At 39.0% G+C, this 27723-nt stretch overlaps 1 protein-coding gene across 1 annotated transcript in view; it reads left to right on the top strand.

Moving 5' to 3' along the window:
- LOC124142121 (NADPH--cytochrome P450 reductase-like) overlaps positions 1-27332 on the top strand; it is a 43595-nt gene extending 16263 nt beyond the window's left edge. The window contains exons 3-15 of the mRNA XM_046510406.2: positions 2045-2099; positions 7160-7288; positions 9865-10014; positions 10987-11111; positions 12111-12200; positions 12722-12820; positions 13082-13198; positions 14863-14981; positions 16157-16338; positions 16806-16955; positions 18167-18431; positions 18936-19164; positions 21266-27332. Coding sequence (XP_046366362.1) covers positions 2045-2099; positions 7160-7288; positions 9865-10014; positions 10987-11111; positions 12111-12200; positions 12722-12820; positions 13082-13198; positions 14863-14981; positions 16157-16338; positions 16806-16955; positions 18167-18431; positions 18936-19164; positions 21266-21410 — 1855 coding nt within the window. The 3' untranslated portion in view covers positions 21411-27332. The remainder of the gene's footprint in view (positions 1-2044; positions 2100-7159; positions 7289-9864; positions 10015-10986; positions 11112-12110; positions 12201-12721; positions 12821-13081; positions 13199-14862; positions 14982-16156; positions 16339-16805; positions 16956-18166; positions 18432-18935; positions 19165-21265) is intronic.
- Positions 27333-27723: the final 391 nt, after the last annotated feature.

Here is a 27723-nt window from a genome sequence, read left to right as displayed (position 1 = left end):
ATCTTGAAAACAGTACAAATTTGTTCACCAAACTTGGCACATAGATAGGTCTAGTGGTAAACTGGTGCCTTTTGATAATTTGGGATTTTTGAAAACTTTAGACTTTAACTGAAAATGGCAGTGGTGTTCGTTTCCGGGGGGCTAATGCCTATTCATATTGGCGGGGGATATGAGTATTTCATGCTTGTTATTATTAGTATGATTCTTATTGGGCCATTTTTTCTTCTCTGTTCATCCCTTTACATCGTAACCATACATCTGTCTTATCCACCTATTCCTGTATGTCTGTCCATCCGTTCATCCATCTATCATCCGTCTATTATCTGTCTATCATCCATCCATCATCCATCCATCTATCATCCATCCATCATCCATCCATCATCTGTCTATTATCTGTCTATTATCTGTCTATCATCCATCCATCATCCATCCATCTATCATCCATCTATCATCCAACCATCATCCGTCTATCATCCGTCCATCATCCATCCATCATCCGTCCATCATCCGTCTATCATCCGTCCATCATCCGTCTATCATCCATCCATCATCCATCCATCATCCATCCATCATCCGTCTATCATCCGTCCATCATCCGTCTATCATCCATCCATCATCCATCTGTTCATCCATCTATTATCCATCTATCATCCATCCATCATCCATCCATCATCCGTCTATCATCCGTCTATCATCCATCCATCCATCATCCGTCTATCATCCATCCATCATCCATCTGTTATCCATCTGTTCATCCATCTATTATCCATCTATCATCCATCCATCATCCGTCTATCATCCATCCATCATCCATCTGTTCATCCATCTATCATCCATCCATCAACCGTCTATCATCCATCCATCATCCATCTGTTATCCATCTGTTCATCCATCTATTATCCATCTGTTCATCCATCTATTATCCTTCTGTTCATCCATCTGTTATCTATTATCCATCCATCATCCGTCTATCATCCATCCATCTATTATCCATCTGTTCATCCATCTATCATCCATGTTTTCATCATCCATTATCATGTCTCATTCCATCAATCCATCAACCTTATTATTGTTTGTCTCAATTATCCATCTCTCCATATGTGTTTTCATCCATCTACCATGTCCACCTCCATCCATCTGTCCGTCTACCAAGTTTTACCTAAAATAATTGTAAAATGACTGAAATATTTTGGCATTGTTAGATTGCCTAAGTGAAAATTTCAGTCATTTTACACATTCACTGATTCTACACATTGGCTGTAACATACATACTAAAAACTGGCATCAGCTCATCTTGGTAAATGCTTAGAAGTCTGGAACTGGACAAGAGCCTTGCACTTGCCAGTTATTTTTGCGCTGCGATTCACTGTTGCGTCCCTTGGGAACACCAGAAACCTATGATTGTAGGTTCGGATCCCGGTTTGCCCCGATTATGTTTCTAGGTTTGTCAGCACCATACCCGTGCTTGTGGGTTTCACCGAAGTGGTAAACGTCTGAGACCTGCATCACTTCAGGCTTTCCTCCCACATGAAGCTGACACGCCGCAATATAACTGGAATACTGTTTAACGTGGTGTTAAACCCAACTCACTCACTGTACAGTTCTGAGACTTGGACTTGATGGATCCCAGGAAGGTGTCTTGATTGGCCAAGGTCTGGAAGAAATATGTTCAGACAGGAAGTACATGGCAATAGTGTGTTATGAGTTTGGCAGCTTTGAGGATATAGGGGTGAAGGAAGGGCTGTCTGTTTTTACTATTTTCTCGAAAATTTGAGTCACTATGGGCAATGACAGAGAAAAATATTTGGGAAAAAACAAAAGTTTCACTGAATAACATATGCTGCAATGTCTGACAAGTGTGAAGTTGGAGAAAATGGTAGGTGTATGTCACTTGAGAATTTTAAGATTGGTCAGTCATGTTTTATTAACAGATGGCTATACTGGTTGATCATTGGCTATGCTAGTCATCAATGGTATAACATGTCTCTCTATGTGTTTATATGTCTTGGTATGTGAACTATAACATGACTAATTGTTCTTTCAGGCCCCAAGCAAAAAATACTCCAGATCCCAGCTTTATTAATAAGATGAAAAATACAGTAAGTGATAATCTGTGCAGTGTGCTGTCTTTGATAGTTAGAGCATTGATGGCCAGGCGGTCGTGTGGCCTAGTGGTTACAGCGTTCGCTCGTTCACACTGAAGACTTGGTTTCGATTCCCATCATTGGTACAACACATGAAGGCGATTTCTGGTGTACCCCGCTGTGATATTGCTGAAATATTGCTCAAAGTGGCGTAAAACCAAACTGACTCACTCGCTCATATTCGTGGTCTGTCAGTTCATGATTCACCAAAAGTCACCAAAGGGATCAAGGGTTAGATTTAGGCACAAACAACCTAAGATTTTCATACCATGGGACTAAACGTATCAGTTGGTCAGGCTCAGTGTCATGAAACCATGAAACAAGAATAAGTAAATCATGAAACAGAACATATGTAAACCTTGAAACAGAACATATGTAAAACCATGAAGAAGAAATATGTAAATCATGAAACAGGAAATGTGTAAATCATGAAACAGAACATATGTAACCCATGAAACAGAACAAATGTAAACCATGAAACAGAACATATGTAACCCATGAAACAGAACATATGTAACCCATGAAACAGAACATATGTAAACCATGAAACAGAACATATGTAACCCATGAAACAGAACATATGTAAACCGTGAAACAGAACCTATGTAAACCATGAAACAGAACATATATAAACCATGAAACAGAACATGTGTAAACCATGAAACAGAACATATGTAAACCATGAAGCAGAACATATGTAAACCGTGAAACAGAACATATGTAACCCATGAAACAGAACATATATAAACCATGAAACAGAACATGTGTAAACCATGAAACAGAACATATGTAACCCATGAAACAGAACATATGTAACCCATGAAACAACACATGTAACCCATGAAACAGAACATATATAAACCATGAAACAGAACATGTGTAAACCATGAAACAGAACATATGTAAACCATGAAACAGAACATATGTAAACCATGAAACAGAACATATGAAAACCATGAAACAGAACATATATAAACCATGAAACAGAACATGTGTAAACCATGAAACAGAACATATGTAACCCATGAAACAGAACATATGTAAACCGTGAAACAGAACCTATGTAAACCATGAAACAGAACCTATGTAAACCATGAAACAGAACATATATAAACCATGAAACAGAACATGTGTAAACCATGAAACAGAACATATGTAAACCATGAAACAGAACATATGTAACCCATGAAACAGAACATATATAAACCATGAAACAGAACATGTGTAAACCATGAAACAGAACATATGTAACCCATGAAACAACACATGTAACCCATGAAACAGAACATGTGTGACCTTGGTACAGCGCAAGGTGGGGATGAAGCTGGTCCTTGGTTTAAGAACCAGGACTGACATTTATGTTATATACTTGAAACATTTGTGGGATTGTCACATGTCATTAAGTGCCCTGATGTCCTGTAAGCATCGGCAGCACAAGGTGAAATAGATGCAAATGCATGACATTAAGCTTCCTCATTAACCAGTAGAGGACGTAACGTGTACACGAGACTGTCTGCAAGTGGACCGTTGATTTCTGCATGTTGCACAAAAATGTCTCTACAAGTGTTATTTATGAAAATAATAAAAGAGAATTAAGTTAACACAATAAATAAGTCCTAGTTTGGCACATGCATTAATGCGTATCCTGTGTAAATGTATTCATCTAATCTTAATTGAGGTAGAACTTCATTCATTGGAAAAACATATAACATGTACCATAGATATATCAGAGGGTAAGATGTGTTTATATACATGGTGACATTGTTGATGAATTGACTTGTTTGGGGTGCATCGAGTGTTAGAATAAGAAATATACTTTGAACTCATCAAGAAAAACTTGCAGTTTTGAGTTTTCAACCTTCAATATCTAATCCAAGGTTGAAGAAGTGCAAATACATGTACTACATAACAAGAACTTGCAAGTCATAATCTCATGAAAAACCTTGGATTTCATGTATTGGAGAACACCCACGGTATGTAAGCTAGACTGAAGTTGGACTGTTTGCGTAGTAGATCTCACATAGCCAGTTTGGCATGTTTTTGTTGCCCCACTTAACATTGAGTTTAAAAAATAGGTCAGCTTCTGTTGGAGAGTGTTCATAGATTTCAACTGTATATTGTTGGGAATTAAAATTAGGTTTACCTCCTTACAGCCAGATTTCAGTTGTATATTGTTGGAAATATACTAGGGATCACTTTCTTACAACTAGATTTCAGTTGTATATTGTGGGAAATATACTAGGGATCACTTTCTTACAACTAGATGTCTGTTGTATATTGTGGGAAATAAACTAGGGATCACTTTGTTACAACTAGATTCCTGTTGTATATTGTTGGAAATAAACTAGGGATCACATTCTTACAGCCAGATTTCAGTTGTATATTGTGGGAAATATACTAGGGATCACTTTGTTACAACTAGATTTCTGTTGTATATTGTGGAAAATAAACTAGGGATCACTTTCTTACAACTAGATTTCAGTTGTATATTGTGGGAAATATACTAGGGATCACTTTCTTACAACTAGATTTCAGTTGTATATTGTGGGAAATATACTAGGGATCACTTTCTTACAACTAGATGTCTGTTGTATATTGTGGGAAATAAACTAGGGATCACTTTCTTACAACCAGATTTCTGTTGTATATTGTGGGAAATAAACTAGGGATCACTTTCTAAAAACTAGATTTCTGTTGTATATTGTGGGAAATAAACTAGGGATCACTTTCTTACAACTAGATTTCTGTTGTATATTGTGGGAAATGAAATAGGGATCACTTTCTTACAACTAGATTTCTGTTGTATATTGTGGAAAATATACTAGGGATCACTTTGTTACAACTAGATTCCTGTTGTATATTGTGGAAAATATACTAGGGATCACTTTGTTACAATTAGATTTCAGTTTTGTATTTGGGGAAATATACTAGGGATCACTTTGTTACAACTAGATTTCAGTTGTGTATTTTGGGAAATAAACTAAGGATCACTTTCTTACAACTAGATTTCTGTTGTATATTGTGGGAAATAAACTAGGGATCACTTTCTTACAACTAGATTTCTGTTGTATATTGTGGGAAATAAACTAGGGATCACTTTCTTACAACTAGATTTCAGTTGTATATTGTGGAAGATAAACTAGGGATCACTTTCTTACAACTAGATTTCTGGTGTATATTGTGGGAAATATACTAGGGATCACTTTGTTACAACTAGATTTCTGTTGTATATTGTGGGAAATATACTAGGGATCACTTTGTTACAATTAGATTTCAGTTTTGTATTTTGGGAAATATACTAGGGATCACTTTGTTACAACTAGGTTTCAGTTGTATATTTTGGAAATATACTAGGGATCACTGTTGTATATTGTGGGAAATATACTAGGGATCACTTTGTTACAATTAGATTTCTGTTGTATATTGTGGGAAATAAACTAGGGATCACTTTGTTACAACTAGATTTCAGTTGTATATTGTGGAAGATAAACTAGGGATCACTTTCTTACAACTAGATTTCTGGTGTATATTGTGGGAAATATACTAGGGATCACTTTGTTACAACTAGATTTCTGTTGTATATTGTGGGAAATATACTAGGGATCACTTTGTTACAATTAGATTTCAGTTTTGTATTTTGGGAAATATACTAGGGATCACTTTGTTACAACTAGGTTTCAGTTGTATATTTTGGAAATATACTAGGGATCACTGTTGTATATTGTGGGAAATATACTAGGGATCACTTTGTTACAATTAGATTTCAGTTGTGTATTTTGGGAAATAAACTAAGGATCACTTCCTAACTTCTTAACTAAGTACCTGTAGATTACATGTTGCAATGTTAAATTTTGAACCAAATATATTGCCTTCAACATACATTTTCCTATAAATATAAGCATCCACTGTCATGAAGTTGTTAAATTGACTGCTTCAATCACAGGTGATAATTGAATATTGCTGAGTGTGGCATTTAACATCAAACAAACAGACAATTGACTTGACCTATCAGAACCAAGTATTTTCCAAATTGGTAAAATTCAGTTTAGAATTAGTATCTCAAGGGTTTTACAAAGTCTAAGGAATGGGGTATCATCAAACGTTTGAATATGTAGAATTTCACTTGAAAGTGTGACAGAGATATATCAGCTGGAACAATTGTATTGTGTTTGAAATGCCCTGTTCCATCATCCTATAACATGATACTGGCAGCAGATTGTCTATTTGCATGACTAAGTATTCTCTAAATACACTGTGAACTGTGTTATGAATATATGCAACCCTTAAATAGCAAATATTGATAACTGGATATTGGAAACTTAGCCTATTATGACGCAAAAGAAGCTTGATTAAAGATAGCAAACAAATAAAAACTTCCAAGAAATTGAATCAACACAAAATGTATAATTTGCAAAGAACTTGATGTAACAAGTATATTTATGTACAACTTATGTACAGAGATCAACTATTAAGTTTAAAGCCTGACATCAATACATCACGGGTTTGTTCACCATGTTTCTCCATCACCAATGAATACATATAGCTACTTGGTGTCATCGCTATGTTTAACTAACAAATCAACTTGTAGGGGTTGGAGGATACACCAGTGCACTTCCCGATACAAATATAGATCACAATCACTCACTAAGTAAAATACATCGATTGTTACCTTAAATGTTTGCTTTGATAACTGTGACACAAAACAACACTAATTTGAAGTGAATATGTAAATATTTTCATCCATTGTGCCACATGTGACTTGTCGTAAGAGGCGACTAACGGGATTGGGTGGTCAGGCTCTCAGACTTGGTTGATGCATGTTATCGTATCCTAATTGCGTGGATCGATGCTCATGATATCAATCACTGTATTGTCTGGTCCAGATTCGATTATTTACAGACCGCCGTCAAATAGCTGGAATATTGCCAAGTGCGGCGTTAAACAACAAACAAACAAACCTTAAACTTGTTTTGTTATAACTGGGACAGGGCCAAAGATTCAGCTTCGTATTTCAGAACCGCAATGTGGTGGTATTTTACGGCTCTCAAACAGGCACAGGCGAGGAGTTTGCCAATCGTCTGGCGAAGGATGCGAGCCGGTACGGGATGAAGGGCATGGTGGCCGACCCTGAGGAGTGCGAGATGGCAAGTTTTGTTCTTTGCATTTTGTTTTCTGGTAATGGTAATAAATATTTGTGGTAACATTACCTTACCACTGTCACAAAAACATGCTAAATCTTATTGCATCATACAATGAGTGAAAGGCGAGGATTATAATCCACGGAGTTTAAAACAAACTCTTTATAGCTGACCCACATAGAAAGTTAATGTAAATATGGCGCAAATGAAGTCTTGGCATTGTATGTGTATATTTGCATATAAGGAGAGATACCTGGGGTATGTTTGCGTATAAGGAGAGATACCTGGGGTATATTTGTGTATGAGAGGTACCTGGGGTATATTTGTGTATAATGAGAGGTACCTAGGGTATATATTAGTGCATAAGGAGAGGTACCTGGGGTATATTTGTGTATAATGAGAGGTACCTAGGGTATATATTAGTGCATAAGGAGAGGTACCTGGGGTATATTTGCGTACGAGAGGTACCTGGGATACACTTATGTATTAGAAGAGGTACCTAGGGTATATTTGTGTATTAGGAAAGGTACCTGGGGTATACTTATGTATTAGAAGAGGTACCTAGGGTATATTTGTGTATAAGGAGAGGTACCTGGGATATACTTATGTATTAGAAGAGGTACCTAGGGTATATTTGTGTATAAGGAGAGGTACCTAGGGTATATATTAGTGCATAAGGAGAGGTACCTGGGGTATATTTGTGTATAAGGAGAGGTACCTAGGGTATATATTAGTGCATAAGGAGAGGTACCTGGGGTATATTTGTGTACGAGAGGTACCTGGGATACACTTATGTATTAGAAGAGGTACCTAGGGTATATTTGTGTATTAGGAAAGGTACCTGGGGTATACTTATGTATTAGAAGAGGTACCTAGGGTATATTTGTGTATAAGGAGAGGTACCTGGGATATACTTATGTATTAGAAGAGGTACCTAGGGTATATTTGTGTATAAGGAGAGGTACCTAGGGTAAACTTATGTATTAGAAGAGGTACCTGGGGTATACTTATGTATTAGAAGAGGTACCTAGGGTATATTTGTGTATAAGGAGAGGTACCTGGGATATACTTATGTATTAGAAGAGGTACCTAGGGTATATTTGTGTATAAGGAGAGGTACCTAGGGTATATTTGTGTATAAGTAGAGGTACCTGGGGTATACTTATGTATAAGAAGAGGTACCTGGGGTATGTTTGGGTAGACAGAGAGGTTCCGTATATCGCTCTGTATAAGGCGAGTTTTTCGTACCTAGAATTAGGGTCCTTTCAAGGGGGGGTCGTCTTATACACAGGGTTGAAGAGTTTTGATGTTTTTTTCCCCGACACAAAGACATTACTGTAGGCAGGTAACACCAGAAATACTATGTCAACAAATCAGTACTGAAGTATGCAAACTGATCATGTAATTACACTGCCTGGTTATATAAAGAGTTCCTTATATATCTGGACTTATGTCATCTATTCAAAATTTCTTTCAATATTGTATATATTTATTTCGGGAAAATCATATGTGAAGTAATCGGAAGATCGCACAACTCACCGTTATTTACAGCAACCACGGTCATATTACCGCAATTGACGCCTTGAAATGAACTTTAGTGGATAGAGAATGGATATATATATATATATATCATAAATACCATACTTTGACTCGCTGAAAGTCATATTTGTTGCAGTTTGAATATTATATGTCAACATAAAGCTTTTACTATCGCGAACGCGGGAGCATCTTTGGTGATTGGCAAAATTATTCCATATGAAAAAATATCCAGCAATAGCAATCAGATGTACTGAAGCGCTTCGCTTATGGTAATTAATTTATTTGAAATATATATTGTAAAATACTACTAAAATAACATGATACTGGAATAAATTATTCCTGATAAAATAATAGTTTCAGATACAATACTTTCGATCATTGTATCAAAGTTCTTTAAAGTTATTACTGGCTAATTATTAACCGATCACCAGTAGATTCCGAGAAACGTGTGTACAGCTGATTGCTACTTCCGGCTTACGAGAAAATGCACACAGTAATCTTTCCTCTGCATATATAACAATGCCTATCAGAACAGGAAATACAATTTAATCGGTAAATCATCATGTCTAGTGTATTTTTATCTCAATTTTTTAATTTGTGTTGACCAAGTTTAATTGTTATGATCTGTTCATTTCCCTGAATTTGCTGAAGGGATGCGATGTATTTTTTTTCTGCAGTAGACAAACACGTTTTTATTGCAAATGTAGGGATTGTGTGTGCCCTGGTGACGTGCTTCATTCTGATTCGCTTTATAGACGGGGTATATAAATTAGCATCGACTTTAAATTCTTGTTCAGGGGGGTCGCCTTATACGTGGGGTTGCTTTATAGACAGCGATATACGGTACCTGGGGTATGTTTGTTTATACAGAAAGGTACCTGGGGTATTTTTTTGTATACAGAAAGGTACCTATGCCAACCTTGACCCAAGACAAGTGCACTGGGTATTTATGTGTATCCCTGGATACAGAAACTGTAAACAGACATAAAGACATTCAGAAACAAATGTGATGTTTCATTGAGTTTTGTCCTGGAACATTTCAGGAGGACTTGACACGGCTGAATGAGATTGAAAACTCCATGGTCATATTCTGCATGGCAACTTATGGCGAAGGTGATCCCACAGACAATGCCCAGGAGTTCTATGACTGGCTACAGAGTGGTGATGCTGAGCTTAAGGGTATAAAGTACGCTGTGAGTATACAAGGTCAACAGCACCAAGGCCAGATTCATCCTCGATACCTCACTGGCCTACACTAGTTTCCTCATCCGTGAATACATATGTCGTTACGATGTGTGTTAGTGATCTATCTCTCATTTTAGTTGGGTAATTAATCGAGGCTGTGTATCAGCACGATCAGTCTCGCAAGTCAAGTGATCCTTACGCAGTGCATGAACTTTATGCAAACCCTACCATTGCCTTACACTGAAGCAGTGTGTGGAGTAGAGGCTACAAGGATTGTCACACGTTGCATTAGAAATATTTACCGATGTAATCTGAGTGCTCATTGGTCGGAAGACTCGCTGGAACCAGGCAGTGGCTTCATTTGTTGGTTAAAAATAAGGAACAGACCACCTCCGTGGTCTATTGGTAGAGCGTCCGCCTGGAGAGCGGAAGGTTCGGGGTTTGATCCCTGGCCGCGTCATACCAAAAGACTTGTTGTTACCCTGTCTGGCACTCGGCATTAAGGGGCTAAAACAAGGACTGGTCGGCCTGGAGTCAGTATACTGTGTCTGAGTGGGATATTTCATGTTAAACTGCGGCATGGTATCTCAGTGAGCTAGCACTATAAATCCGCATCAGCCTGGACTAGTACAAGCAGCCACACACACACACGTGTGCATGCACGTTGCTATATAAGTGCAATAATCTTGGACGCGACGTTAAACCCCATTTCACCTCACCTCACCTCACCTCACCTCATCTCACCTCACCTCACCTCACCTCACCTCACCTCACCACACCTCACCACACCTCGGATTTCATCCTCTGGAACAGCCTCTTTGTGTAGTGACAAGTAACCGTTTAATGACGTTCATAGGAGGCAGGACAAAGATACGGTTACCCAGCTATGGTCGCAGTTCATATTGAAATATAGTGGTTGGAATCATGTTTATGTCAGCAGTAAAGTGTCCCAGCCAGTTATCTTCCATTCTGTGTTGCAGGTGTTTGCTCTGGGGAACAAGACGTACGAGCACTACAACGAAATGGGGCGCTATGTGGACACTAGACTGGAGGAGCTCGGGGGCTTCAGAATCTTTGAACACGGAGAGGGGGACGATGATGCCAAGTAAGTTGGTAATGGAGGAGGTCCAGTTTGAAATTTACCCACCCTGTGGACATTCTGGGAACCTATGTTGGTCGTTTTGAGTAGTTTCTGGGTTAGAATTGGTCCCCAGCAACCTATGTTGGTCTTAAGAGGTGACCCTGTGTAGTTTCTGGGTTAGAATTGGTCTCCAGCAACCTATGTTGGTCTTAAGAGGTGACCCTGTGTAGTTTCTGGGTTAGAATTGGTCTCCAGCAACCTATGTTGGTCTTAAGAGGTGACCCTGTGTAGTTTCTGGGTTAGAATTGGTCTCCAGCAACCTATGTTGGTCTTAAGAGGTGACCCTGTGTAGTTTCTGGGTTAGAATTGGTCTCCAGCAACCTATGTTGGTCTTAAGAGGTGACCCTGTGTAGTTTCTGGGTTAGAATTGGTCCCCAGCAACCTATGTTGGTCTTAAAAGGTGACCCTGTGTAGTTTCTGGGTTAGAATTGGTCTCCAGCAACCTATGTTGGTCTTAAGAGGTGACCCTGTGTAGTTTCTGGGTTAGAATTGGTCCCCAGCAACCTCTGCTGGTCTAAAGAGGTGACCCTGTGGGGATTCTCGGTTAGAATTGGTCTCAAGCCATTGATGCTGGTCTAAAGAGGTGATTCAAGGATGGGGTGGTCAGACTTGGTGACTTGGTGACTCGGTTAATCGTGTGTCATCACACCCTGGATGGTTGTTCACAATATCAATCACTTGATTGTCTGGAAAAATTGAAAAAGTCATAGGTGTCCAATAGTTGACTGGTGTAGCAAGCTTCACTTAATTGCCAAGAATTTTACTGATGTCTGTCTCTTTCTATTGATCAAATCAACAATTGACACTCTGAACTATACTCTACATCTACATTTTTTTTCCTTTTCATGATTCAAACAGCCATTCTTTTTTGTGTCCCCCCAAATTTGTGGTGTAGATTATTTGCGTGCATTCTTACATGCATCCAGTCAAACCCTGTTTAACTAATTCACATACTGTTGACAGCATTGAGGAAGACTTTGTGACTTGGCGTGAGAAGTTCTGGCCAGCTGTGTGTGAACACTTCGGTGTACAGCCTACGGGAGACGATGTCAGGTTGGTTGGCAACAGATATCCATGCGACTGACAGTAAAACCAGATTCTACACTCTTTGTTGAAATAGGGCATCTTGTGGCCACTTGATTAGTTCTTGAATGTGCAACACTAAGAATGGGAATTATGTGGCCAGAATGGTGGTTGAAATCGGACCTGACTGTGAATGTGTGGCTCATGTTCAACTCTGAGCTGTGGATAGAATGGGGATTGTGTGGCACATGTTCAGCACTGAGCTGTGGTAAGAATGGGAATTGTGTGGCACATGTTCAGCTCTGAGCTGTGGATAGAATGGGGATTGTGTGGCAACAATGGCTGCTGAGGGAGGCCTACTAACATTTGGACTTTGCTGCTAAACAACTCTTTGCACCAGCAAACTGTTACTAAAACAAGCCTGGCTTACTCATTCACTGATTCAATGATATTTTCCTGCTCGATCCTTATATCTGAACTTTTAACATGTTGAATCCCAAGTCAACCTACTTGTAACTTCATGTCAATGTGATATTTGTTGTGTTTCACAGTGTTCGACAGTATGCATTGAAGGAACACGAAGATCTGCCTAAAGAGAAGATCTTCTCGGGAGAAATTACCAGACTCAATTCCTTTAACCTGCAGAAACCGTAAGTGTCAATCATCTTGGGTTATCTCCCCTTATTTAATTCAATAAGACAATTAACATTATAGATCAGGACTGTCACCATCAACTAATCAATTCTAGACTTGCACTGTTTATTTTTCCTTTTCAACTCAACTGGTTTTTGTCAAAACTATTGTGAACACACTGGCAGATGTCTGTTTGCACTGCTGTGAACTATCTCGTTACAAGAGTAATCCCCCTTTGGTCATACTGTTTGATAAATCTGAGGTTGTGTTTGTTTCAGGCCATTTGATGCCAAGAATCCATTCCTAGCACCTATAAAAGTCAACAGGGAGCTCCACAAGGGCGGAGGACGGTCGTGTATGCACATTGAAATCGATATCACTGGATCCAGGATCAGGTCAGGATTAATTAATTTTCTGTTCAAAATACGTGAAATCAATCGCTATAACACAATCATTTTCAGAAATGTACAATTGTGCATCAAAAACAATAAAGTCTCCAATAGGGTTACACCCAATGTTGTCTTTTCAGCTTGGTATCTATATTTCCTTACTGATGTGTATGTACTCATTGAATACAGGCATTGCGACATTACTGGTATAATTCCTGCGCAATTAATGCTCTCCTCTGTTCGAGGTACTTCTGATCATGTGAGTTGTGCACTGTGCTGTGACCAGTGTTTGCTGTTGTGCTTGTATAGTGTAATAGAGGCTTGTATATACAACACTCTCATAAATAATCTGGTTTCCCATGCATGAAGTAGTGAATAATATACAAAAGATCCATCTCTCACCTGCTGGAAAAAAACCTAAAGACTCACTGACAAAAGAAACGTGAATACTAGATTGGTATATTAGATTGGTTCGATGCACAAATGAACATACTGTTATGTTGTGTGAAGCGACGCTCATGAACGCATCGGGGGCACGGGTGGCCCAGTCGTCTAAGGCGCCGCGATTCGCTGTGCAGAGTTGCGTCCCTTGGGCACGCCAGAAACCTATGATTGTGGGTTTCGAATCCCGGTTCGCCCCGATTATGTTTCTAGGTATGTCAGCACCATACCTGTGCTCGTGGGTTTCACCGAAGTGGTAGACGTCTGAGACCTGCATCACTTCGGGCTATCCTCCCACATTAAGCTGACACGCCGTGATATAACTGGAATACTGTTAAAAGCGGCGTTAAATCCAACTCACTCACTCATGAAACACTACACATCCTTACCTTTGATGAGGATGAGATGGAGTAGAAACGGGATTGTAACCGTGGCAACAGTTCACATACTCACTCACTCACTCATGAACGCATCACATGTGATGTCATAGACTCGAGATGCACTAATTGTCTCGTGCAGGATTAATGTAAAATGGAAATCATGTGCAGCATATCATGATAAGAATAAAGACACTTGAGTGATTGTTAGTCATTAAGTGGTACACATTGGAAACATCTCTTCTTATCGTACATATTTCTCCTAATGTTTCTATGGTTCAAGTTTCTTTGGCGATGTTTCAATGTTGCAAAAATGAAGTGTGAGGTCACATGATAGCTTGTTTGATCCTACCAAATTGGGTGGTGAGTTTAATCTCTGCAGCAAACAGCACAAAAAACATAATATTTGTACATGCAAGTAACATTCTTTTAATGCCCACTCATTGAATACCCAGAGTAAAATGCTGTGAGAATTTCATGTGAGCAGGGGGGCATGGGTGGCCCATTCGTCTAAGAGGCCGCGATTCGCTGTGTAGAGTTTCATTACCTATGATTGTGGGTTTGAATCCCGGTTCGCCTTGATTATGTTTCTAGGTTTGTCAGCACCATACCCGTGCTCGTGGGTTTAACTGAAGTGGTAAACATCTAAGACCTACATCACTTTGGGCTTTCCTCCCACATTAAGCTGATATGCCGCAATATAACTGGAATACTGTTAAAAGTGGCATTAAACCCAACTCACTCACTCACTTATGCGAGCAAATACTCCATTGCTCCAAAAGTTATCTGGAGTAGTCTCCCTTGTTTGTTTAATGGAGAGTTCCATGCAATGTCAACCTTCTTACTTTGTAGGTATGAGTCCGGAGACCATGTGGCTGTGTATCCCATCAATGACCCTGAGCTGGTAGAAGCTATTGGCAAGAGGCTGAATGTTGATCTGGATCAAGTCATCACTCTCACAAATGTTGATGGTAAGGGAACTCGAGACAGAAACAAGATGTCATGGTTGTGGTGTGTGACGGGACAGGACGATTTCACTGATGGGTGGGTCACTGCATCATGCCACATGAAGTTTCTGTACTACACAGAGTTGGAGTTTCTTTGTATTTGAGTGCCAATGGTATGGTTAAATCGTTAAGGTGGTGGTCAGGTAGCCAAGTGGTTAAAGCGTTTGCTCGTCGTGGCTAAGACCTGGGTTTGATTCTCGACATGGGTACAATTTGTGATGCCCATTTCTGGTGTCCCCCACCATTATATTGTTGGAATATTGCTAAAAGTGATGTAAAACCATACTCGCTCACTCTATTAAATCCTGAAAGGTCCACATGGAAATCCTCTTTTTAAATTGGCTCGTGATGCATATTATATGAAGCTAGTGATAAATGTTCCCGAGCAAAAGTAGGTGATTCAAAATGAATATACAAACACACTTAATGCACAGAATGATTCATTAAATATACCTAGAGATTCAGAAATTGAAAAAATGTTATCAGTCTCATTTAAGGGAAGGAGGCAAACGTCTAGATTACAATGGTTTATTAAGAAGCTCATGTTGAAGTGACATTCACTGAGTATGGAGATCGAAAAGTGTTCTTTTTGGCACACTTAAATTCCAAAGAGCACACGTGAAAAGCTTTGCAGGTGCACATTTTAAAAAAATATTTTGCCCCATGATGTAGGTTCTCATTTTGATGTCATTAGCCCATGTCTACTATACACTTCCATGAGGGGGTTTGGGTGGCCCCATCCTCTTCAGTTTACTAATGTATTTCACCAAAGTGGTAAATGACAGCAGGCTTTCCTCCCCCATCAAGCCATCATATAACTGAAATACTGTTCAAAGCTGCACTAAGTCAAACACACTCACTACACTGTGAAGATCCATCTTCAGTAGCCCATGCTTGTCGTAAGAGAGGGATTGTGTGATCAGGCTCACTGACTTGGTTGATGCATGTCATCCCATCCCAGTTGCGTTGATTAATGCTCGTGACGTCAATGATTAGATTATCTGGCCCAGACTCGATTATTTACAGGCTGTCGGCATTTAGCTGCAATATTGCTGAGGGCAGGGTTCAACTACTAAAAAAAACTAAGCACTCTTTAAGCACTCTGACCCTCATAACCCTGACTTACTTTTGTGTTTCAGAGGAGGCCAGCAAGAAGCACCCCTTCCCCTGCCCCTGCTCATATCGTACTGCCTTGTCCCACTACCTCGATATCATCAGCCCCCCTCGTACTCACGTCCTCCGTGAGCTCTCTGAATACGCAGAAGATGAGAAAGATAAGGCGTTCTTGCAGAAAATGCTGGCACCTACATCAGAAGGCAAGGTAATAATGAAGAATTGAGTGTATTTGTTTCGTATAATACTGATTTGTTTGGTGACATAATGCCATTTGTCAAGGGCGAGGTAAGAGTTGTCTTCCTTCAAAATGGAGGAAAATGGCTGCCATGTTTCGATTAAGTTTTCACGTTTTGGTTTTAACATATTGTTTTCTGATTTTTTTGCACTCACATATGGACAAGGCAAAATAAAAAAAGTGCATCTGTATTGTATTTATTTTTTGTTGACATAAAACCTTTGGGCAGGAGTGACCTCACCAGTAAAACTTTAGGCTTACACCTTCAGTTTTACTGCTTAGCCACTGCATCCCTCAGGTTTTACTATGTCAACCAAAACCCGAACTTTGGTTTTTTCAGAGATATGTCTAAAAACAATAATAGTCTTGGTTCTCAGGCACTGCCAACATGATCATAAAGTCTGCCGCACGTTTACATTGCATTCATCTTGTTCCAGGCCCTCTACAGTGAGTGGGTCCAGAAGGACCATCGATCCATACTGGCCATCTTGGAAGATCTACCATCCCTCAAGCCTCCCATAGACCACATATGTGAACTGTTGCCACGGTTACAATCCCGTTTCTACTCCATCTCATCCTCACCAAAGGTAAGGATGTGTAGTGTTTCATGAGTGAGTGAGTTGGGTTTAATGCTGCTTGTAACAGTATTCCAGTTATATCGAGGCATGTCAGCTTAATGTGGGAGGAAAGCCCGAAGTGATGCAGGCCTCAGATGTTTACCGCTTTGGTGAAACTCACGAGCACGGGTATGGTGCTGACAAACCTAGAAACAGTTTGGGTGATCAGTGATTTGAACCCACAGTCATAGTTTTCTGGCGTGACAAAGAAATGTAAATCTGAACAGCCAATGGCAGTGACTTAGACAACTGGGCCACCAGTGCCCACAGTGTTTTATGGAGAAAATGTGGCTGAGAGCTGTGCAGCTAGAAGGATTTGATTTAGGCAGTGATATCATCAGGCTGAATTGACTTATACTAGTTATAGTATGGTAACTTGAAGTGCAAACAGAACTAAATTTTGACAAGCAAGGAACATCATGTCAAACATTATGTTGTCATGGTTTCTGCAGAGGTTTTTGTAAGACTGCAATTTACCCAGAAGTCAGTACATACAGAACTAGATTGTGAAACACCCTCATCGTGCTCTTGGGGCGGTCAGGTAGCCTAGTGGTTAAAGCGTTCGCTCATCATGCCGAAGACCCAGGTTCGATTCCCGACATTGGTACAATGTGTGAAGCCCATTTCTGGTGTCCCCAGCAGTGATATTGCTGGAATATTCCTAAAAGCGGCGTAAAACCATACTCACTCACTCACCCATCTTGCTCTTATATCAGCACAGTGAGAAGCCCATGTCTCATGTTCAGATCCTATGTTATTTGAGGTCTTCCAGTCTTCAGGTCACACTCGATGGCTTCCTTTCTGCCTCCGTGGTCTCGTGGTAGAGCGGAAGGTCGGGGTTCGATCCCCCGCCTCGTCATACCAAAAGACGTTAAGATATGGTACTTGTTCTCACCCAGCTTGGCGCTCTGCATTTAGGGGCTAAAACAAGGACTGGTCGGTATACTGTGTCTGAGCGTGGTATTCATGTTAAACTGCGACTTGGTATCTCAGTCGGCACTATAAATCAACATCAGTCAGGACTAGTACAAGCAGCCACACTGACACTCATGCGTAGACGTCGCTATATAAGTGCAATAATCTTGGACGTGACGTTAAACCCCATTTCATCTCACCTGATGGCTTCCTTTACATGTATTATTATGCCCAAGTAAATACCTTGTCAACAATGTCTGTGCCAGGTTCACCCACAGAGTATACACATCACCGCTGTACTAGTAGAATACACCACCAAAGCAGGACGCTTGACGAAGGGCGTGGCCACAAACTGGCTGGCCAAGAAGCACCCAACCGAGACCCTCAAACCCACCGTCCCTGTCTATGTCCGGAAGTCCCAGTTCCGACTCCCCTTCAAGCCCAGCACGCCCGTCATCATGATCGGACCAGGAACTGGAGTAGCTCCGTTCCGAGGATTTATACAGGAAAGGAACTTCTTGAAGCAGGAGGGTGAGTCCTCATTGGATAGCGTTGTGCATCTCACTGTGGAGCATCACTGACTTTCATCTCACATGAATTTTCAGGCTGGTCATCCACCTATCTGTCTGTCTTTCTGTTGAAAACATTTTCATCACTCTTGAAGCAACGGAATTTATGGAGCTAAAGGACTGTCTCTTAAAAGTGCTCACAGAATACTGATCAAACTTTAAACATGACCGCCATGGCAGCCATATTGAGATGATTACTGTACTCTTTAACACTGTTGTAATTTGATTCTGTATCTTTGATACTCTTAACACATTGAAAGCACTCAGTCCTCAGATTCTGCTCACCAGTTCGAAGTTTCTTGCCCTTCATCTCCTGCCTCAAAGTTCCAGAGAAAACAGGAAGGGCAAGGGCAAGTAACTCCGAATTTGTGAGCGTTGTAAGAGGTGCTTTTGACTGAATGTTTTCACTCTGTGAAAAGGATTATATTTTGGACAGTGGATTACCATATGTTTTCTGGTGCTGCAGGTAAGCCGGTGGGGGACACCATCTTGTATTTCGGCTGTCGCTATCAGGCCCAGGACTTCATCTATGAGGAGGAGCTGAAGGACTACCAAGCCAAGGGAAGTCTGAGCAAGATCTACACGGCATTCTCCCGGGACCAAGAGAAGAAGGTCTACGTCCAGAACCTTATAGAGCAGAACATGGCAGAGTTCTGGGAGGTTTTAGAGAATGGAGGTCACGTGTATGTGTGTGGGTGAGTACATACTAATGTGGGAGTCACATGTGCAAGGTCAGGGGTCAGGGGTGGTTCTAAGCATTTGTTTTCAAAATCTTCAGAACTCTGCATGGCTAATCCCAACAATGGTATCGTGAAACACACAAAAATATGATTCAGTTTGATGCTAGCTGCCTTGGTGACCATATTGGATTATCCGTATATTATTACCTTTCTCAGTCACAAATGTAATTCACATTATCAATGCGTAAATCTGAAAGATCTCTTTTCCCGTGTCATCTTATCATCAGCTATTTGAAAGAAATTGGTCTGTATGATAATTTTTAAATATGTATGTGAATGATTAAATGCTTTTTTTTATATTTGGTGTGATGCTATTATCAACTGAATTTATTGAAGGCTCTGTCCAGGAGGTTAAAGTATTGTAAAATTATTGTCCCCACTGTGTGTCATGTAATCCTATCATAATTGGTGTAACTATCATCAACAAGTGTTTTTATGCCAACTCATTGCTGAGTATTTTTTAATATTGGCACCACCAGTGGCTAAAGTGATGACGTAAATCCTGCTGGGGTATCATGCAGGAAGCCTAGCTTTGGTTACTGGTGGCCAAAGCCTGTGTTTCAAAACTGTATACCTCATATTGTTATGCACAAATATGTTTCATAAATTGTTTTGAAATATTACTTTGCATAGATTACTCGATTGTGAATATGTTAACTTTGTCTCGTCGCTATATGGCTGAAATAATGCCGATGCGACTCACTCACAAATGTAGCATGTATGCAAGACATACTACGTCTCTTGGATACGACACAGGTGCAGTCCGCTGTACTCTGTGAAGCGCATGGTGCTAATTAACACAATCACCATGACAGGCCTAGTCAAGTGCAACCCCAGCAAGCATGGTTTAAGCATCCCTCTAATGCCCCAAGTGTAATAATTATTGTCAATTATAAATAATCAGGAATATCCCGATCACAGATCACATGATTTCATCATTTGCGCTAAAAAGATTACTAACGATGCACCGTGTAGCCTACAAGCAGTTTTATGTAGTAATTCTGCCTAAGAAAAGTATGATACTTTTTGGTGAACAAAATATAGTCTAGGCTTCGGTGTTACAACTACCAAATCCTACCTGTTGACATCATTATTGATTTTCACATGTTTGCGCTTGTCAAAATGACCTCACAATTCAAAGTCAACTGTAAAATTAAGTCTTATTTGCTAGTTATATGGTAGACTCAAACATATACAGTATAACACGGATATAATGAACACGGATAGAGCCAACAAACGGATACAACGAACTGATTTATCTCCTATATATTATCATATAAAATTTACGGTCATAACAAACTCTCTACAGCGAACTTACAGATACAGCAAACTGATATCTGATCACCGATGGGCCCATCTACCACTAATTAGTGACGTGTATAGAGAACTGAGAAATCTCACTCAGTGTTAAGTCTCACTGACAATTGGCTGTACGCAATCAGCGGTGAATCAACACAATCGCGGAGAATCAACACAATCAGCAGTGACGGATCAACCTTGTTAAACTAAAGTGAATGTTATGAAATGTTATCAATTGAATGCTATGAAGTGGTCACTGCTAATACAAGCCAACATTGCATTTTGTTTTATCCAAGATGGCGGACGTTTCCGAGCGAAAACGTATATAACGAACAGCGGAAATAACAAACTGATTTCTCTGGTCCCTTGTAGTTCGTTATATCCATTTTCTACTGTATTTGGAAATGAAGCCGTATCATTTACACACTTTATACTGGAGGGGCGGTCAGGTAGCCTAGTGGTTAAAGCATTTACTGACCACGCCGAAGACCCGGGTTCGATTCCCCATTGGTACAATGTGTGAAGCCCATTTCTGGTGTCCCCCGCCATGATATTGCTGGACTATTGCTAAAAGCGGGCCTAAAACTATACCCACTCACTCACTCCTATCATTGGACCCTATTTGATTTAATCTCTAGTTATTCAAATACGTCATTTTATGTATTTAATATTATGTTTTTGTTGCGGCTTTATTTTTGTTTCCCCCAAAATAAGCTTTTCCTATACTCTCTCTCAAATGACTATTTCATGTTGGCAGTGATGCGAGGAACATGGCGAGAGAGGTTCATAGCTTACTGGAGAAGATCATCATCGAGAAGGGCAACAAGGATAAAGCTAGTGCTGCAGATTACATCAAGAAATTACAATCCAAGGGCCGCTACTCCTGTGATGTATGGAGTTGAACCGTTCGACAACACACCTACTTCAGTTTGATCAATGCAAGTTCCAATCCAAAGCACCATCATCACGAGTGGAATCATGTTGTCTCGTACCTAGTCGGACCACAGAGTTTATGGAGATTGGGACGTTTCCATGGTTGCTGACCCAATTTTGTTACCAAAAATTATTCAGGCTTATTAGATTAAAATTTTGTTTCTCATGAACTGCTGCCCTTAAAATAACCACTGATCCATTTCTTATTATATTTCTAAGCCTTGTTCAGGGACAATTTATTTTAAGTCAAATTTCGTTTTTGCACCAGAATCCAACTTTTTGCACTAACATTTCAAATTAGTAGCCATGGTTACCCTGACCTGAGGCACTGTCCCTCTATTCACTGCAGGCAGTAAGGGGCTTAACTAAAGAGGCTGCGTTGGATAGTAGAATCAAGTTTACCATGTGTTTACTTTTATGGATTTCTAACATGAGTCCAGAACAAAAACATTTGACAATGAAATGCTGTTGTCAGATTTTAGATTTATAATATTTATAAGGACCCAAACAAGGCAAAGATTTTTTATTTATTTTATCACCTGCTGATCTAAATCCAACTTTAAGATGATTACATAAATCATGTACAATGCATTTTATTTAATTTATTGTTTTGACCTAACAACCAAAGGTTACACTCCTGAATTCCGTAAAAAAAATAAGTCTGACCTGATAAAAAATTAAATTCTTTTTAAGAATCTTACCTACCCAGTCAGTTTTGAAAAAAGTCATGAGAAACAGGAATGTTATTTTAACTGGCCTAAAGATTCATCAAATAAAACAATCACTTTGGTGGTACTATGTTCTAGAAACTGATGTACTCTATATTTTATAAGATTTTGCTCCCAAAGCAATGAAGCCTAAGTAATGATTACTCAGTCTTGCTGAAAATATATTTATTAAAGCCAGACAAAATATCATTTCTTGTTAAACATTATGACTTATTTTGCTCACAAAGCAATGAAGTTTAAATAACAATTTCTCACAATGTTGCTTAAAATGTATTTATTAAAGCCAGACAAAATATTATTCCTTGTTAAACATTATGACAAAGATTACATTTTGTATTTAATAGATAGAAACCTGCTGTTCGTGTAGTGTCATTTATGTTGTTATAGTTATTTTCTGCAGAGTAGCACAGTTGCCGAGTGGCTATGACACCATTATTCATTAGGCAGAGTTGCCTCCCATAGAAGTGAAAGGATCTGCTGATTTGACCTGCTTATATTCCATGGTCTTTCAGCAAAACTTACATCCTCGTGCTAATGGGTTTCAGCAAAGGGGTAAACATCTACAAGCTATGTCATCTGTGGCCTTCCTCCCACACCAAGCCGATACACCTGGATATGACTGAAATACTGATCAAAGTGGCATTCAAATTGAGCTCACTCACTCTTCTTTTCAGAATGAATTAACTGTTGTCGTTAAAATATATAGACCAGGATTCAGCCTAGCCATGGGGGAAAATATTTGAATAATATTTAATAGATATTTATTTCCTTAAAACCTTCCTCAATGGTCGATATGAACACAAAATTTGACCCTTCTATATTTAGTTAGAAAATAATTGTAAAAAGGATTACTCGTGGTATGTGAAAATAAATATTTTTAATTTATCTATTTTGTCATTTATCATTTTGGTGAAATGGTACAAGAATGTTTAAAGATTTATAGTGTTTACATGAACATGAAATGATGCACACACTGCTTGGAAATATGCAATAAAACGTCTAAGTAGTGAGTGAGTGAGTTTCTTTTTTGCTGTTTGTAGCATTATTTTATCCATATCACCCTGGGTCGCACCAGAATTTGAATTATTGTACCCATGTGGGGATTCGAACCTTTGCCCCTGTTACACAAAGTAATCTTTACACTACAATTGTTGAAAATCTATGTTAAAGTATTGGAGTTAGCGCTAAGATCGCTTTGTGGAATGGGGCCTGGTCTTGAACCTGATGAAGACAGAATCACTTGGATTCCCTCCCCATCAGTGTCAAGGTTGAAGATTCTCACACACCATGATTCCACTGCTTGAGGCCATTTACATGGAACATTTACACATATAGCATCTTGTATTTCTGTAGTTTTTTATTCTGAAACATATGCTCATATTATGATTGAATGTCAGGGACAGGCTTTACAAACTGTTGTTCAGGCAAATTTATGTGAGTATTTTGTGTACTGACAAACATTAAAACATGCAATTTTCTGGTTTCTATGGACCTGGCAAGAAGGCTTTCCTGTCTATTGAAATATGAAATTGGCATGTCTAAATATGTTATGTCCTGCATACACTGTCTTTGATTAAACACATTTGATGACAAGTTGATATACCGTAACAACCGTAATAAGCACCCTGGGCGCTTATTTAAAATATACATGTTATTAAATAAGTTAAATTTGTTGCCAGTGGTCAAACAGTACTGAACAAAATTAATTCGAACATCAGTGAAACTAACATGTTTTTGATAATAATTACTAGTCAATTATATACACATTCTATGCTGCTGTCTTCTTTTAAAAAAGGGGCGGTCGGGTAGCCTAGTGGTTAAAGCGTTGGCTCGTCACGCCGAAGACCCGGGTTCGATTCCCGACATGGGTACAATGTGTGAAGCCCATTTCTGGTGTCCCCCGCCGTGATATTGCTGGAATATTGCTAAAAGCGGCGTAAAACCATACTCACTCACTCACTCACTCTTTTAAAAAAAGCCTTAATATATTCAAAATTATATGGACTGTCAAGTTGTTTAATGATGCTTATTGGAACAAGGTGTTTAATACAGTTAATAGGGCATTGATGTTGCACTACAGAAGCCATAGCAAGTAACCAATGCCATGTTTTGTAAGTTAATTTTTTACCCTTTCTGGTGCTTTTCCATGGTATGATATGACTCTGTGCCTTAAGGCTTAAAAAAATAAAAGAATTGGTTCTCGGACAATGTTTTTTTTAAAATATAGTGCATGCGGCCAGTGTCTATTTTTCATTTTTTCTTTGCTTGTTCAAACTAGTATGTAATCAAATAAACAGTTATGTAACCAAAGAAACAGTACAATCAACCTGGGAAAGGGCCTCCCTACATATATGTATTCCTTGAGTAAAATACTGGAATACTGAATATTTTAGTATTTTTTGTTTTTGTGTGGCAAACTTTATGATAATGCAGGCAGTCCCTGAGAACCAAGACTTATTTTTTTTAGCCTTAGTAACATATTTTCCATGTAATTCTTCAATCAAAGAATCTGTGTTCCTTGTTTCAAATGAGGAATTAAGTGCTGTTTGGAAAAAGAATTTGGTTTAAGACCAATTATTGTGAATTTCTAAAGGATAGGGGGGGCACGGGTGGCTGAGTCATCTAAGGCGCCGCGATTTGCTGTGCAGAGTTGTGTCCCTTGGGCACGCTAGAAACCTATGATTGTGGGTTTGAATCCCCGTTTACCCTGATTATATTTCTAGGTTTGTCAGCACAATACCTGTGCTCCTGGGCTTCACCAAAGTGGTAAACATCATTTTGGGCTTTCCTCCCACATTAAGCTGACTTGCCGTAATATTACTGGAATACTGTTAATAGGGGCGTTTAACCCAATTTACTCACTCTAAAGGATAAGATGGATATTATGTTGTGAATGTAGTTTCTTTTCATTAGGTTTTAACTGCATTCAGATCTTTGGATATGTTTTAGCATTGCATTAAGTCATTGAGTTTACACACACACACACACAATTAATCCATTCATTCAGTGGCACTGTCATAAGACAAGTATATTTTGTACAAACAGTTGTAAATATACTTTTTGATGTTTCTCTGGTTGTTATGGTTACCCATGGCACCTGTGTGCTCATCTGTACTGTATGTAAGAATGTGTATATTTTGAGCTATTTCATAAACTGAGCATGTTTTATTTGAACTGACACTAGGTTGTCAGGTGATAGACATCTGTGATGTAGATAGTAGATTTTAGAGCCCACCATTAAAATGGTCAGTCCTGATGTGGACTTTGTATGTTTATTGAAAATATAGTATTGGATTCCAAAGATTATATAGTCAAGACTGTACAATCATATGGTAGATCCTTATGATGTTAATCTTCATTTTTCTTTGTTTAGCATAGTTTTATGTTTAGACAAGATCAATTATATTACTTGTTTCACAGCTAAGAAATATAAAATACTTCAACTGTAAAAAATATTTTTATTTCAAAATTTACAGGTATAATTGACATCCTTATTGTCTGGCTGACTTCAGCAAAAACTTCATTTAAAGTGAAAGGTTAACACTGTGCCCCTCCAATAAGGAACCACACAAGCTGGGTGTTTATTATGCACAAGAAAATATGATAACAGGCACACTGAGTTAGTAAAAATCTTAAAATTGTATGAAGTTATTTTTTGTACTTTTCAGGCTCATTCTTTCAGCTATTTAACAAAATTAAATAAAAATCTGTAAAACAAGTAATTAGATTGATCTTTGTTATTTTTATGTGATGGTGATTTTTTTCTGAGTGCAGCTCCAAACAAACTACCTGTGACAGTGTTATAGCATTCAGTGGCAGATTTCTGTCAGATTGTGTGTTATACCCAGAAGTGAATGAGTGAACATATAATGTGGCATCAGCATTATTTCAGCAATATAGCGACCATACCAGAAAGAATGGGGCATTGCTCATACTATCAATCACTGTTTTTTTCTATCCAAATAGCTGTATTATTGCTGATCAACTGAAATTCAAACATTACTCTACTTTGCTGATGGAATCCCAAATATGCTGAAGATTGATAGTGAGTTTCCAACCAATCTCATTAAAATCACACCTTCTACTCTGATAGGATACCTCTCTGTGTGGAAGTCTGACATCCCCTCCATTGGAGGTTGCTTCAGGTGAACTTCCCCAACCAGTGAATGAAGCATTCAGAAATGCATATATTTTTTCTGAATTGAAAAGGAATATGATCGGGGAGTTTCGAATGCAAAAACATAAAGCCATGCTTTCATTATTGTGGATATATCTGCTGCCATTTCGGATATATCGAGGTGGTAAGGAAATGTAATCGTTTTAGATAAACTGACATCTGACTGGCTTAGGATCCCACGCATCTGGGAGGTCAAAGTTCGATCAGGATTCAGCTGATACAATCTTTATGCAGGTGTTGTCAGATCTTATGCAGAGAGGTATGGTATCAAAGTAAACGATTGTCAACTCGGCTTATGGCAAGACTCAAGATTATAGAAGCCATGACAAAGTCTTGCTCATATGTCACTCTTAGCTTCATGGTATGGCATGGCATGGCAGCAGCACGGCTCTTCGGCGTCAGGCATCAAACACTTTTATTCAAATTGTGTTAGTGGTGAAGTATTTTGCAGTCAGATTTTGCAGTTTGTTTCGTAACAGGCAGGTAAAGATTTTGCAGTTTGTTTCGTAATAGGCAGGTAACGCCAGCCGGGTTGGATATGGGGCCTGTTTTGTAAAACAACGAAAATAGTACATTTTGATAATGATACAGAATTCAATCGCGAATCGATGCATGGGCTGGCGTATCATGTATCGTATCGCCAAGTATCAGTTCGAAATGCATCAATAAGTGTTTGAATTGTGACGCCTCTATGCCAAGTTTTCTCCAAGATATTTTACACGAGCATAATGGAAAATGGTTCTAATTTTTGCTCCCTTGTGTTCAGTTGTTTGATTCCATGTCACAATTTACGAAAACATTTTATTAGGGGGATTATTCATATCGAAGACGAAAGCTGCCTTATGTCAACCAAGAAATATTTTATAGCCACAATCATGGAAGGGATTTTAAAAATCGTTTTATCATGAGTTAATGTTTTGTTTCATCCTTTTGCACTGGCAATATGATCATGTAATGACTAAAAAAATAAAATTTAGATGTCCTAAGAAGCTGTTGTTATTTGTCAGTTATTCCTTTAAGTCACGACCAGTGAAGATTCCGGGGTAGAATAGGTCTTCAGCAACCCATGCTTGCTGTAAAAGGCGACTATGCTTGTCGTAAAAGGCGACTAACGGGATCGGGTGGTCAGGCTCGCTGACTTGGTTGATTCATGTCATCGATCCCAATTGCGTGGATCGATGCTCATGATGTTACTCACTGGATTGTCTGGTCCAGACTCGATTATTTACAGACCGCCGTCATATAGCTGGAATATTGCTGAGTGCGGCGTTAACAAACAAACCAAACCAAATCCTTTAATACACCTCCCTGAGGGATTCTTGGTTAGAATAGTTTCCAAGCAACCTGTGTTGGTCGTAAGGTGTGACAAAATAGATC

This window comes from Haliotis rufescens, unplaced genomic scaffold, assembly GCF_023055435.1.
Source record: "Haliotis rufescens isolate VD_foot unplaced genomic scaffold, xgHalRufe1.0.p SCAF_15, whole genome shotgun sequence".
In the NCBI taxonomy this organism is placed as follows: Eukaryota; Metazoa; Mollusca; class Gastropoda; order Lepetellida; family Haliotidae; genus Haliotis; species Haliotis rufescens.
This window is presented reverse-complemented; position numbering and strand designations above follow the sequence as displayed.